Here is a 13,102-nt window from a genome sequence, read left to right as displayed (position 1 = left end):
GGGCGCCCGCCCGGGCCCCGCCGCCGCGCGCTGCTCCGCGTCCTGCAGGCCACGCCCCGGCGGGGCAGGTCCCGCTCCCGGGTGTTTAATTGAATCGTGACACCGACGCAAAATCCGCGCCTAATTAAATTAATTAGGGATTCTCGTCCACGCCGGATTAGTGGCCCGGAGCGCAGGCGGCCCAGGCTCCCCGACGACCCGGGCGGCCCGGGACCGGCCCGGCCCTCTCCCCCTCTCCCCTCCCTCCTCCCCCTCCCCCCTCCCCTCCCCTCCCCTCCCCCACCCGCAGGTACTGGTGCGGCGCCTCCCGGGCAGGGGCTCCCTCCGAGTCGCGGAGGGGAGGTGATCGGCTCAGAACAAGGGGCCGCCTTTGCCAAGTATAAATAGTGAGACTTGAAGCGCGGCGTCGCTGTCGGAGCTGAACTCTCGGCAGGAAGAATTGTCCAAGATCTTCACATCCAACAAGCGCGCTCCGGCGGGGGAGCATCAGTTCCCATTTCCCTCCGGCGGCGCCCGCCCCTTCCCTCTTCCTCCTCCTCCTCCTCCTCCTCCTCCTCCTCCTCCTCCTCTTCCTACTTCTTTTCCTCCTACTTCTCCTCCTCTTTCTTCTCGCTTCTCTTCTTTTTCTTCTTCTCCTTCCTCCTCCTCCCTCCTCCTCCTCCTCCTCCTCCTCCTCCTCCTCCGCCGGCTCCTCCCCCACCCCCTGCCCCATTGATGTGTTATTATTGGGGGGGCTGGAGCAGTAAAAAAAGAAGAAGGAAAAAAACGAGCGGGGCTCGGCTGGGAGAGGCTGCGAGCGGGGCGGGCCGGCGGCCGCGGCGATGGAGGAGCTCACGGCGTTCGTCTCCAAGTCGTTCGACCAGAAAGTGAAGGAGAAGAAGGAGGCGATCACGTACCGGGAGGTGCTGGAGAGCGGGCCGCTGCGCGGGGCCAAGGAGCCGACGGGCTGCGCCGAGCCGGGCCGCGACGAGCGCAGCAGCCCCGCAGTCCGGGCGGCCGGCGGAGGCGGCGGCGGAGGAGGCGGAGGCGGAGGCGGAGGAGGCGGAGGAGGCGCGGGAGGAGGAGGAGCGGGCGGCGGCGCTGGAGGAGGGCGCTCTCCCGTCCGGGAGCTGGACATGGGCGCCGCCGAGAGGAGCCGGGAGCCGGGCAGCCCGCGGCTCACGGAGGGTAACGGCCTGCGCCCCTGCCCGCCGCCCCGACCCCCACCCGCCCCCGCCCCCGCCCCCGCCCCCACCCACCCCACCCCGGGGAGCGCGGCCCGAGGGCGCGGGGAGGGCGCGCGGGGCGGGCGGGGGCGCGCGGGGCCGCGGGGGCGCTGCGCCCCGACTCGGGCTCCCGGGCCAGGCCGGCCCCGCGCGGGCGGCGGGGGCAGCGGCGGGGGCAGCGGCGGGGGCGCCCCTCGCCTAGGCCTGAGACGCGGAGGAGCGGGAGCGCGGGGCCCCCTTCACCCCTGCGCCCGGGTCGCGGCCGCCGCCACATCCCCAGCAACTCCCCGAATCCCCGGCGCCCGCACCTTGGAGGTGGAAACTTCTCCTTCTCTTTGCGCCAGGCCGAGGCAGGCGAGGCTGTTTCCCTTCGCGAGGCGCGTTACGCTCCTTTTATTCATTTATTTATTTTTGGTTGCTTTTTCGATATTTGCACGATTCTATCTCTGGTTCGAATCATTGACTACTCACTCTTTTTTTTTTTTTTTTTTTGCTGTTTTCGATTCATTATTATTATTATTATTATTATTATTTTGGTGGGGGGTGAAGGGGGAGGGGGCGGTGAGGCATCCTTTGCTGCCAGCAAAGTGTTAGGAAATGGCCTTTATCTAAACAGCGCAGCGTCCTGTACCGATTCGGAAGAGTTCAACAATAAAATTAATTTGGCACTTGGTGCCTGCAGTAACTGGTGTGCTGCCATATTTTTCCAATTAGGAAAATATGTGACATGCGTAGAATCACATATTTAAGCGGGCAATTAAGTTGTTTATAACACGGTCTGTTCCTGTTTAGGCCAATAAATGGAAATTTGGGGGCGAAATAGAGATTGTATTAAGTCTGTTAATCAAGTGGAGATGCGGACATCCTTCTCTTTGAAGCTCCAAAAGTTTGAGAGGCATCCACTGTGGATGACAAGAAATAGACAAAGCCTTCTCATCTCTTTGGTAGAATCCGAAGGGTGTGTTTTCATGTTTAAATTTCATTACCGTATCAGTGGAGATATTTTGTGAACTTGGCTCCTGATGTTTGCTATGTTGTCTCCTCCCCGGTGGAAGGACAAATGTGCGGGAAAACGAACTCTGAGTACAAGAAATGCGGGCAAGACTTAAGATCACCGGAGCTAGAATGCTAGACTGGGCTGGAATCTGGAGACTCTTTTTTACACACACACACACACACCCCCCCCAGACCAGGCAGCAGGTCCCTCCTCCTAAATTTGGAAAATGATGGCCCAGCTGTCAGGCAGCCCAGTGCGGCCTCCCGGCCTGAGTGCACAGCTCCAGGCCTTGGGCGCACCAGCCCACCGCGTGGCGGTGAAGGTCTGAGCCCGAGCAGACGCAGTCCTGGGATTGCCGATTTCCAAGCTCAGGACAAGTATCCATTTCTCTGCAGGCCGGCTCTTCCAGAAATGATCCTTAACACCCATGCTGATCGGGATCCTGGGCTAGGAAGAACCGCAAACAGCCTCGACTATCCAAACTCAGCTTTGGCACCTTAAAAACCCAAGGCTCCGACTCAGGCGCAAAGGATGAATGTTCCAGAGGGCAGCTTATGCTGATGCGGGCTCCCCTGACCACTGCCCCTTGGCCTGTATCTATCTATCCATCTCTGTATGGCCCCCCTACATCCCTCGGGTGACTCTGTACGCTCACAGTCGCAGAGCTCCTGCTTTTCAAGGGAGGAGGAGGAGGAAGGACAGTAAAGTAGCTACGGATGCTGCAAACCCAGAGCAGGAAAAAAAAATGCATATTTTATTAAACAACCGAGCTGCTGGATGCATGAAAAGGCTTAGAGCAACCAATAGAAACCAAGGATCACCAGTGTTCCGCTTGAACCTGTTGATCTCCGTGGGTTCGAGCATTTAGGGTCGAGGCTTGCTGCCTTTCCGATGGGGCGGGAGCGGGGGAGCCCGGAGGCCGCCGGCCGCGCGCGCCTCCCGACGCCGCTGCTCCGCGCTCGCCCTCCGGCCGCCGGCGTGGCGTGGGCGCCTCGGCTCGGGCGCGGGGCCTGGCGCGGGCCTTCCGCGGGCTCGGCCCCTGCGCCGCTCGGCACCGGGGCGCGCTCTGCAGCCGCGCCCCTGGGGCCCAGGCGTCCCTAAATTAGAGACGCGAGTTGGAGAGGGACGGCGGGGCGCCCCCCAGCCTGCCCAGGGCCCCGGGCACCGCCTGGCCGCGCCCTGCGCCGGGGCCGGGGGCTGCGTGGGCCCGAGGGGGGCAGCGGGGAGCGCGGGGAGCGGGGCTGCAGGTGCGGAGCGGGCGGCCGGGCATCCCCGGGATGCTCTTCCCCGGGGCAGGGCGCCGGACTGGACGGGAACTCCGGGAGGGGGCAGGATCCTCCATCCTTTTTTTTTTTTTTTTTTGGAGACAAATCTGGTAACAGGCTTTGCTGTGTTGTTTTTGTCCGTGTGTGTGTGTGTGTGTGTGTGTGTGTGTGCGCGCACGTGGCCACACGCGTGGCTCTCTATGCGTGGTGCCCCCTCCAGTGTCCCCGGAGCTGAAGGAGCGCAAGGAGGATGCGAAAGGGATGGAGGACGAAGGCCAGACCAAAATCAAGCAGAGGCGAAGTCGGACCAATTTCACTCTGGAACAACTCAACGAACTGGAGAGGCTTTTTGATGAGACCCACTACCCGGACGCTTTCATGCGCGAGGAACTGAGCCAGCGGCTGGGGCTGTCCGAGGCCCGCGTGCAGGTATCCAGCTGCGAGGAGGTCACGGCAGGGCCCGGGGGTGGAGGAGGGGCACGCGTGGGGTTAGAGAGGCAGCCAGGCTGGGAGACACACACCCAGGGCCCGGGCGCAGGCGTCTGGAGTGAGGTGAGAAGGGAAGGGATGTTCTTACTAGAGGTCTTATTTTGCAAAGTAAATCTTGGTCTCGTAGCCTACCCCCCGACCCTATCCCAACATATGTTCCCAGCAGAAGAAAGCTGTGCTGGGCTTGCTCCCAGAGTTTCTATAAACCACACCCCCCCCCCCTCGCCTTACGATGCCTTTAATGTGGTTTAATCCTAATGGGCCTACTTTTATAAGCCTTAAAAAAAAAATCCCACAGAAAACGTTTTATCTTCTGGATGCCTTAAAAGTTACAACGAATATTTTGTTCGCCTGAGTTGGTTTTCCTTGAGGGCCTGCTCCGGGGTCTAGGGTTGCCAAGCGGATATGCCAATTAGGTTTATAGATGTACAGACTATAAAGAAAATTAGCAACTGTTAAGTGTGGAAATTTACAGTTTGCCGTTAGCAGTCGATCTCAAACTGTGTGTAAAACAGTAGAGAAATAAATGCATTTTGGTCACTCTTTGTTCCCTCACGTACCCGTAACCGAGGCAGCAAACCTGAACCTACAGAAACTTGATTTTAAAACAACTCACATATCTTAAGATTGACATTCCCAAAGTCCAACACCCAACAAGTGCCATACGTGATGAACTTAGGATTGGAGCAGGGGTTTTTTGTTGTTGTTGTTGTTGTTGTTTTGGGGTTTGTTTTCTTTTTTTACTGATTGTGGGGGTAGAAATCACAGCAATAGGCTTTGGGAGCATTCAAGGTAGAAAATTATATACATACGTGCATACATATCCTTCTAGTTTTCTGGAGAAAACATTTAAATGTTTCAGACTGTATTTCCGCCCAAATAATAAAATAGGAGAAAATGATGGTCATTATTTGTTTGAACACATGGAGCAGTTTTAGGCCTGAACATCTGCAGCTGTTACAAAGTATCACTGTAACAGATACTCCCGGGGTCTCTGGGCGCAGAGACCACCATCTGCAGCAAACTATGCAATTCTTATGGGGCTTCCCCGCATCTTGTAATAGGATCAGGACAAAAACAGAGCAGTCACGTTGAAGGGGAAAAGTAATAATAGGCTGCCTTGGTCATCACAGCCATCAATAGAAGGCTCCGCTCTTCCTTTTTAAGCCTCTCCTGCTTTGCTGTGTGTACTGAAATCTCTAGAGGCTCAGCAACCCCTTAAAGACATGATGATAATTATTACAGTTATGAGCATTAGTATCTCAGTTCCAACTCTTCTAGGGGAAAAAAGAGGCAAGAAGCCTCAGGCCATGTGAGTTACACAAAGGATGCCACCCTGGCATGAAATCTACCCTTCTATTACACTAAATGGCAGGGGAATTTTTGAAGATTTACATGGACTATGACACTTGCTTTCAAAAACAAGGAAAAGCTCTGAAGCAGTATTTTTCTTTTATAGTTTTTTTCAGACCTTAATTTGTGAATCAGTCAATATGCTGTGTTATTGGAACATAATGCTGTATGATTGGAGCGTAAAAGCAAGCTTTACATGAATTTTTAAAAAATCTGTCATACTGCCTCTAAAAGTTGGCAAGTTTATTTAAGAAGGTAATATCTGGGAAAAGACATTATCCAGGAGTTACTTGATTCATACCTTCCCCTTTTCACAGAATATTGGTGGGGTTTGTTTTTTGTTTTTTGTTTTTTTCTCATAAGAAGTGAACTTTGTTGCTGGTCTTTATTTTTTCATACTTTTATTTAAATTTTAGGGTTATTTTCTACTACCCTAACTGTAAGCAGTGGATTTTTTTCTATAGAAGCAAGTTAGATTATCATGATAATGGCACAATTATTCTGCTACTGTGTTATACTCTGCTGCACAGAGGAACAGAGAAATTCTAAACTTCTTTGTAGTGAGGCTTTTATGGCACTAATTACCTCTTCCCCCACTCTTATCTCCCGCCCCCCCCCCAAAAAAAAACAGAGTCACTATTTGCTTTGGTGTTTGGTTTTTCTTGAAGATGAAGCTAATTAATATTACAGGCTATTAATGAGCACATTCTTCTCAGGTCTTACTGGGCAAACATCTAAACCCATTATCACTTTGGTATCAGGTATCAGGGAGAGTTTTAGGCCTTGGGGACTCCATAATGTAGAAAGATGAAACCAGGACTAATAGTAATTTATCAAGAAACAATTTATCTTGCAAAACTCTGTGAAACCTATTTTTGTCATTCGTTTGCATTATTTCACTTTGGAAATTGAGAGTGATTTTTTCAAATTCAAAAATTGCGTGCTGTGTCTCTCAATCTTTGCCTAAAACACTAATGTTTTTTCATTGTAGTCTGGTAATTAAAAGAAAATGTTTGAGTTCATAACAGCTAGGGTTTTTTTTTTTTTTTCCAATTTGTAGGTTTGGTTTCAAAATCGACGAGCTAAATGTAGAAAACAAGAAAATCAACTCCATAAAGGTATGTTTCTCAAAGAACATCTGATATTCTAAGCAAAAAGAGAATTGGGTAACATTGTTATACAAAGTCGAAAAGAAACTCTGAGAGATAAGGATGGTCTCTATTTAAAATCTGCTCTGAGGCAGTTAATGAGAGTCCAAAAGTTTGGGAGTAAATTGCGTTTATTTTCATTATGGCATAGTCCATAATAGTCCGATTCAAATGAATTAGTTTTATCTTGGTATCATTTAGAACCCTGAAAAGCCACGCTGGAAATATTAACCTAACATTATTGTGTTTTGTTCCCCCCCCCCTTTTTTTACAGGTGTTCTCATAGGGGCTGCCAGCCAGTTTGAAGCTTGTAGAGTTGCACCCTATGTCAACGTAGGTGCTTTAAGGATGCCATTTCAACAGGCAAGTATAGCCCAATTTCAACCAGTTTGTACTTGTAAAAAGACCTCGATGTTTGATTGAATTGTTGAATATACCCTCTCTCTGAGCCCCAATGTTGGTGCCCATGCGGTTAAAGAATAATTTTGAGGTGATGCAGTGAACCTACTCCCCTTTGAAAACCTATAAAATGTCAAGGGCCTACATGCCTAGTCCTTTCTGTCCTCCTGGGAAACGTGCAGAGGCCGGAGGCCAGCAACTGGTCCTTTAAAAATGCACTAAAGATTGCTCTTGGGGAGGGAAAGGAAAAGCCTTTTGATTAAGATTTTGTCAGATCCAATACAGAGAGTTTAGTCCTAAGGTGTTTTCTAAGGCAACTTTCTAAATATTTTTCTAGGTATTCCTTACCTCTTAGTCACATTAAATGTCTCTGGCAGAAGAAAAGTAAATAAATAAAGGTACTTCAACTCAGACTTGATTTTTTTAAAGCTGTCTCTGCAAACAAAGCTTCATCTCTAGTAGAGAGGGAAGCCTTGGTCTTCCCAGGGATGCCCTGCCTCTGCAATCCCTTTCTTTGGCATAAAGAAACCTTTAAGACTACATTTTAAAAGGACAGCCTGCAGCAATGATTTAATCCTGGGAAATCCCAGTGCTCAAAACGCCCCTGCTCTTCAAGCCTAAGGGCGCAATCTTTGCCCAACCAGCGCCTGACCTTCCGCATCCTCAGCCGGGACCCCTGCTTGGTAGGGCTGTGAAGTCACGAATTAGCTCTCAGTTGGCAGCACCCTGGACTGGGGAGGCACCTGGCTGTACCCATGTATTGATGGTTACTGTTGGGGAGATCTTAGCTCTCTTGGCACCACATGACTCTAGCTAGCATCCCTATGCTAGGCTTTTGAAGCAAGAGAGCATGATTGCAGAGACAGAGTGGGATCTTGAAAGGAGCCCCTCCGTACTCAGAAAGTGATCTGCAGGCCTTGCAGCAGCAGCAGCAGCAGCAGCCACCACTGGGAGACTCTTAGAAATGCAGAACCTGAGGTCCCAGTGCAGACCTCCGGGAACCGGAATCTGCATTTTAACATCTGCTTTATAACGAGGCCAGTTGCTACAACAGTAAAGTTTACAAGTGCCGACAATTATGCCAGTTGTGATGAAGGTGCAGTACTTTCCCCCAAGTGTGGAGGAAAAGTTTCACAGGTTGCTTGTTAGTGCTTCAGTGCTTTATGCTGGGTAAGAGGTGCGCACCGGCCTCGGCCTCGGCCTCCGCCTCCAGAGAGCCTTTCCAGATTAGCTTTGTAATTCCGAGGAGGGTGACGCTTTCCCACCCTGCGGGGTTGTTGGGCCCGACCCCCGGGGGAGGGGGGGCACATTCCTGCTGATCGGGTCGCAGAGCCTCTGGCGCTCCCGAGTGTCCCCGGGGCGCCCCAGATTCAGCCACAGACTCGGGGGGTCGAGCAGACTCCCCTTTGCAGTCCCCAGCCCCAGCCCCCCGCCTCGCCGAGCTGGACGCCGTTAATGCTCTGTTTCTATTCTGTTGTCACCCTAGGATAGTCATTGCAACGTGACGCCCTTGTCCTTTCAGGTTCAGGCGCAGCTGCAGCTGGACAGCGCCGTGGCGCACGCGCACCACCACCTGCACCCGCACCTGGCCGCGCACGCGCCCTACATGATGTTCCCGGCGCCGCCCTTCGGACTGCCGCTGGCCACCCTGGCCGCCGACTCGGCCTCCGCCGCCTCCGTGGTGGCCGCCGCCGCCGCCGCCAAGACCACCAGCAAGAACTCGAGCATCGCCGATCTCAGACTGAAAGCCAAAAAGCACGCCGCCGCCCTGGGCCTGTGACGCCCGCGTCCGCCCCGCGCCCCCTCCGCGCCCGCTGCTCGCCCGGCCCGCGCCCTCCCTGCGCCCTGCGCCCTCCGCCCTGCGCCCTCCGCCCCGCGCCCTGCGCCCCGCGCCCTGCGCCCCGCGCCCGCCCCGGCCTCGACCTCGGCGCCCCTCGGGCCCCCCGGCGCCTGCTCCGGCTGCGGCCGCACCTGCCCCGGGGCGAGCGCGCACCTGCCCCGGGGCGCGGGGGCGGCCTGCAGAGAGCCCGGGCGCCGGGCCACCGCACAGCTGCCACCACGGACTCGCGGAGAAACAAAAAAATCCTGTTAATAAAAAATAAGCAAAAAAAAAAAAAAAAAAAAAGTAGCAAAGATGAACAAGAAAGAAAAAAAAGAGAGAGAGAGAGAGAGAAAGGGAACTTATTGCTATTTGGCAGAAGTCGAAATCGGAGGAAGAACCAAGGAGCAAAAGCAAAACAAAAAAAAAAACAGATTTAAAAAAAAAGTATTTTATACGTTTGAAAATATGGAAAAAAAAATAATAACCCGGACGAGAATCTTGAGAGAATGGAGAGAATGGAAGGGGGTGGGAGGGGGAGAGGGGAGTTACCAACTTAAAGTGTATGGTATGGTTTGTTGTTGTTTTTCTTTTTTTTTTTTTTTAATGGGCTCCCCCCAAAAAAAAGGGCAAAACAGAAGGAAGAGGTATACTTATTTAAAGAATTAAGATTTTAAAAGTGCGCAGCTGGGAAGTTCACAGGTTTTGAAACTGACCTTTTTCTGCGAAGTTCACTTTAATACAAGAAATTTGATAAGAGAGGCGGGCCTCCTTTTACGTTGAATCAGATGCTTTGAGTTAAAAAAAAAAAAAAAACACCACGGATGGAAGAGTAAGAAGAGGGAAAGACAGTATCAAAACGAGGAGAGGAGAAAAATGATATTAACACAAAAAATGTTGCCGCAGACAATGATTTCTCTGAGAAATTATGACAGCAGCACTGTCCAGACTGCTGACCGTAGCTCCGGTTTTGCATGTTCCTTGTATTCCACTGATGGCGTCCGTCCCTCTGCTCCCTGCTTTGCTCACGTGCACTTACTCCATTTTCATCTTCAGTACGAAAAACAATACCGAAAGCATCTGGAAATTGATATATGTCAAATCTATAATTTTTTCGCCCCGTCTTTGATCCTGTCGGACAAAAGAAAAAGGTCGGAAGGGGAAAAAATTTACACTCTGTCCCAAGAAGACGGAGGTGGGCAGAAAATGTGGGGGAAAGGAAAAAGAAACGAAGACCAAATGAAATAATAAAGGTACAGCGCCTCCAAGGCTCCTGGCACACAGTAGGCGCTCAATCAGTGTCAGTCCCCTCTCCTCCCTCCTTTCTTGTATTCCCTCCTGCTGATTTCCTGACGTCCCGTTTGGGAACCTTGCTTTACTTCCCCCTCTCTATCCTGTCACACTCACCTTAAATAATACCCAACTCCATACAGGCAGTAGGTTTGTGTAAAATATGTTGATACACACGAACAAAGTTTATTTTGGCTATGATGTGTGAACTGATGGTTGACTTTCAACATTTGCATTTTATCTCACAAAGGTGTATATTCAAGTAATTTTTTTTTGTTTCAATTCATGTAACTATTTAAACTGGGGTACCCTGGACTAAGCAATCTGTATCCCAATCACTAGAAAGCCGCCTTAGTCTTGTTTTTTTGTTTGTTTTGTTTTGTTTTGTTTTCTAATTTACAAAAAAGAGGAAAAGCTCTTTTGACTGAACTTTGGTATGCGGTTGAGCTTTGTAACTATTTGTTCTCCATGAAAACAAAGTTATTTATATTTGCCATATTTTTTCTAGTGTATTAAGTTATTTTAAACAGAAGAAGATGCTGTTATTTCATGATGTGTTGTTGGTACAAAATGTTTCGATTTCACCTCTGTTAAACCTTTTAAATAAGTGCCAAGTTATTAATTGAAGACACTTTGCGATCAATTGAATGAAAATAGTATTGTTTCATTTGATGGGGTTCGCGTCATCTTTGTTCCTGTTCCTATTAAACTATCCGGGATAGTCTTTCCTTCTTCCTTTTTGATTAATGTGTACGTATCTCTCTAGTACATCAGCTCAGGAAAGCGCCGGCCTCTGCTGCTCGCTGCAGCTCTTAAGGGCGGTGAGTGCAGGCCGCGGGGCTCCCCGCCGCTTGGAGCTCAACCCCCACCCCCTTTATTTACCCACCCAGCATAGACGCCGGATTGATTTTACACCAAATCAATAAGGGAACAGATAATATGTAAAATAATACAGAATAGACTCCCCACCTCATTTCACCGTCGCAGTTTTCCGGGGAACAGTCTGGGGGGAAAGGGAAATGGGATCACACGGTGCCAGATCTCCGTAGGTTAATTGTGGCCTAAGGGACCCTGCGCCCCAGGTCGACCCCCCCCCCCCCAAGGGAGTGATGAAGGTTTGGGGGAGAGTAAGAGGCAGGGCGGGCCCCCCTCCTCCCGCTCCGCTTTAGCCCTTGGGCCCACAGAGATGTTCGTCGGTTAAATTTAGGGAAAACCAGAAAAGCAGGGGCCGAGTGTGGGACCCCGGGGTCGCCCTCCCCTGCCCCCTTCGCCCGGGGAAATCTCACTGCAAACCCCGAAGGCGCTGCCCGTTTAGGGGGGTGGAGACCGTGGAGACGCGCCGGGCCCGGCCGGGGGACCCTCCACGGAGACCCGGGTGTCGCGAGCATCCCGGGGCCCTCGGGCGCGGGCGCACACCGGACCCCCCCCCCCCCGCCCCGGCCCAGGCCCTTGCAGGTGCTCGGGTGAGCTGCGCCCTGGGAGACCCGGGGGCTCTCCAGCTTCTCGGCCTCGGCCCGCGAGGCTCCCGGGCGACAGGGCGCGGGGCTGTCGCCGTCCCGGTCCCCGTACGGACACCTGCCCGGCCGCGGTGCCCTGCAGCCTCGGGGCCTGGAGGGGTCGGAGGGGTCGGAGGGGTCGGAGGCCGCGGGGCCTGGGCCTGGGAGTGCGCCGGGGTCCCCGCTGTCCCCGGGGTCCCCCTCTGTCCCCGCCTGTCCCCTCCTGTCCCCAGGGTCCCCGCTGTCCCCTCCCGTCCCCGCGGCTCAGCGCGCGAAGCCCGAGGTCCGGACGCGCGGGGGCGGGGGCGGGGGCGGGGCGGGGCGGGGCGGGGCGCGCTGCCTCGGTGGGCCTGGGGGGCCGGGACGCTCCCCGGGGCCGCGCGGGGGGCGGGGGCGGGGGCGGGGCCGGGGGGGCCGCGGGGACCCTGGGGCCAACACGCGGAGGTCCGGGCCCCGCCGCCCCGCGGCCCCCCCCCGCCGTCGTGCCCCCGCGGCCGCTCCGGGGCGCCCACCGAAGTCCGCGCTTGGAACCCACGCGAGGCCCGACGGGCGCGTCGCTGCGCTAGGAACTCAGTGACCAACGAGACAGAGACAGAGACCCGCGGCTCCCTCCATCCCCGGGGCTCCCCAGGGCAGAACCTTCCCCTTAGAAGAGGCCACCGGGCACCAGCCGGCGAAGGACCTGGTGCCACCGGAGGGCCTGCGGGATCCTGGGGGGTCCCAGGGGGATCCTGGGGCGATCCCAGGGCCTGGGGGATCGTGGGGGATCCGAGGGCCTGGGGGACCCGAGGGGGATCCTGGGGGACCCGAGGGCCTGGGGGATCCAAGGGGGATCCTGGGGGATCCAAGGGCCTGCAGGATCTGAGGGGGATCCTGGGGGATCCGAGGGCCTGGGGGATCCTGGGGGATCCCAAGGCCTGGGGGATCCAAGGGCCTGGGGGGTCCAAGGGGGATCCTGGGGGACCTGAGGGCCTGGGAGATCCAAGGGGGATCCTGGGGGATCCAAGGGCCTGGGGGACCCAAGGGTCTGGAGGACTGAGGCCTCTGCTTGGAGCCAACTGATAAGCCTCTATTCTGAGTGTTGTCCCCGCCCCCCCCAACCTAGAACTTTGTAGCTCCTCAGATGGTAATACTTTAGTATAACACAGTGCTCAGATTTCGGATCTATTTTGATTTCTGAAAAATGTCTTTTTGGCTTCGGTGACATGGATCCTGTTATTATTTTTTTTTTTCACAAATCAGTTTACATCATAAATTGCAAACATTTGCAATAAGATCTCAAGATTGTTTATTCTACGTAACCTCAAGCACTTGACTATGTTAAACACCAGCACAGAAACTCTGTGAAATCAGTTTAATGTGTGTGAGGGAATTAAGGGATCACTCCTTTTCATCACATAAACAAAGCATTTAAGATTGTTTTCATTGTCAGTCTCCCAATTTTTAAACAGTCTTACAAGGGACTATTAATTCTAGAGTCATTCTGTGAAAAGAATTACTAAAGTTGTATCCTGCTTTAATTAAATGTTTCTGGGCAGAAGAAAATGGTATTCCACATTGGGAAGTGGGTGATTGTGTTTAATGTCACATTATTTTAAATTATTTTAGTTCAAATGTAAATAAAGTATGCTAAATTTCAAT

The 13,102-nt window shown here is 53.1% G+C and overlaps 1 protein-coding gene across 1 annotated transcript; it reads left to right on the top strand.

Moving 5' to 3' along the window:
* The first annotated feature begins 282 nt into the window (after positions 1–282).
* Positions 283–10,689, top strand: SHOX2 (short stature homeobox 2). The gene is made up of 5 exons (XM_025436161.3): positions 283–1,167; positions 3,688–3,896; positions 6,370–6,427; positions 6,732–6,820; positions 8,379–10,689. The coding sequence occupies exons 1-5, from the start codon at positions 822–824 to the stop codon at positions 8,634–8,636; spliced, it is 960 nt and encodes a 319-aa protein (XP_025291946.1). The 5' UTR covers positions 283–821; the 3' UTR covers positions 8,637–10,689.
* The last annotated feature ends 2,413 nt before the right edge of the window (positions 10,690–13,102 follow it).

Source organism: Canis lupus, chromosome 23 (genome assembly GCF_003254725.2).
Source record: "Canis lupus dingo isolate Sandy chromosome 23, ASM325472v2, whole genome shotgun sequence".
Lineage (NCBI taxonomy): Eukaryota > Metazoa > Chordata > Mammalia > Carnivora > Canidae > Canis > Canis lupus.
Note: the sequence above shows the minus strand (reverse complement) of the source record. Positions and strands in the feature narration are given on the sequence as shown.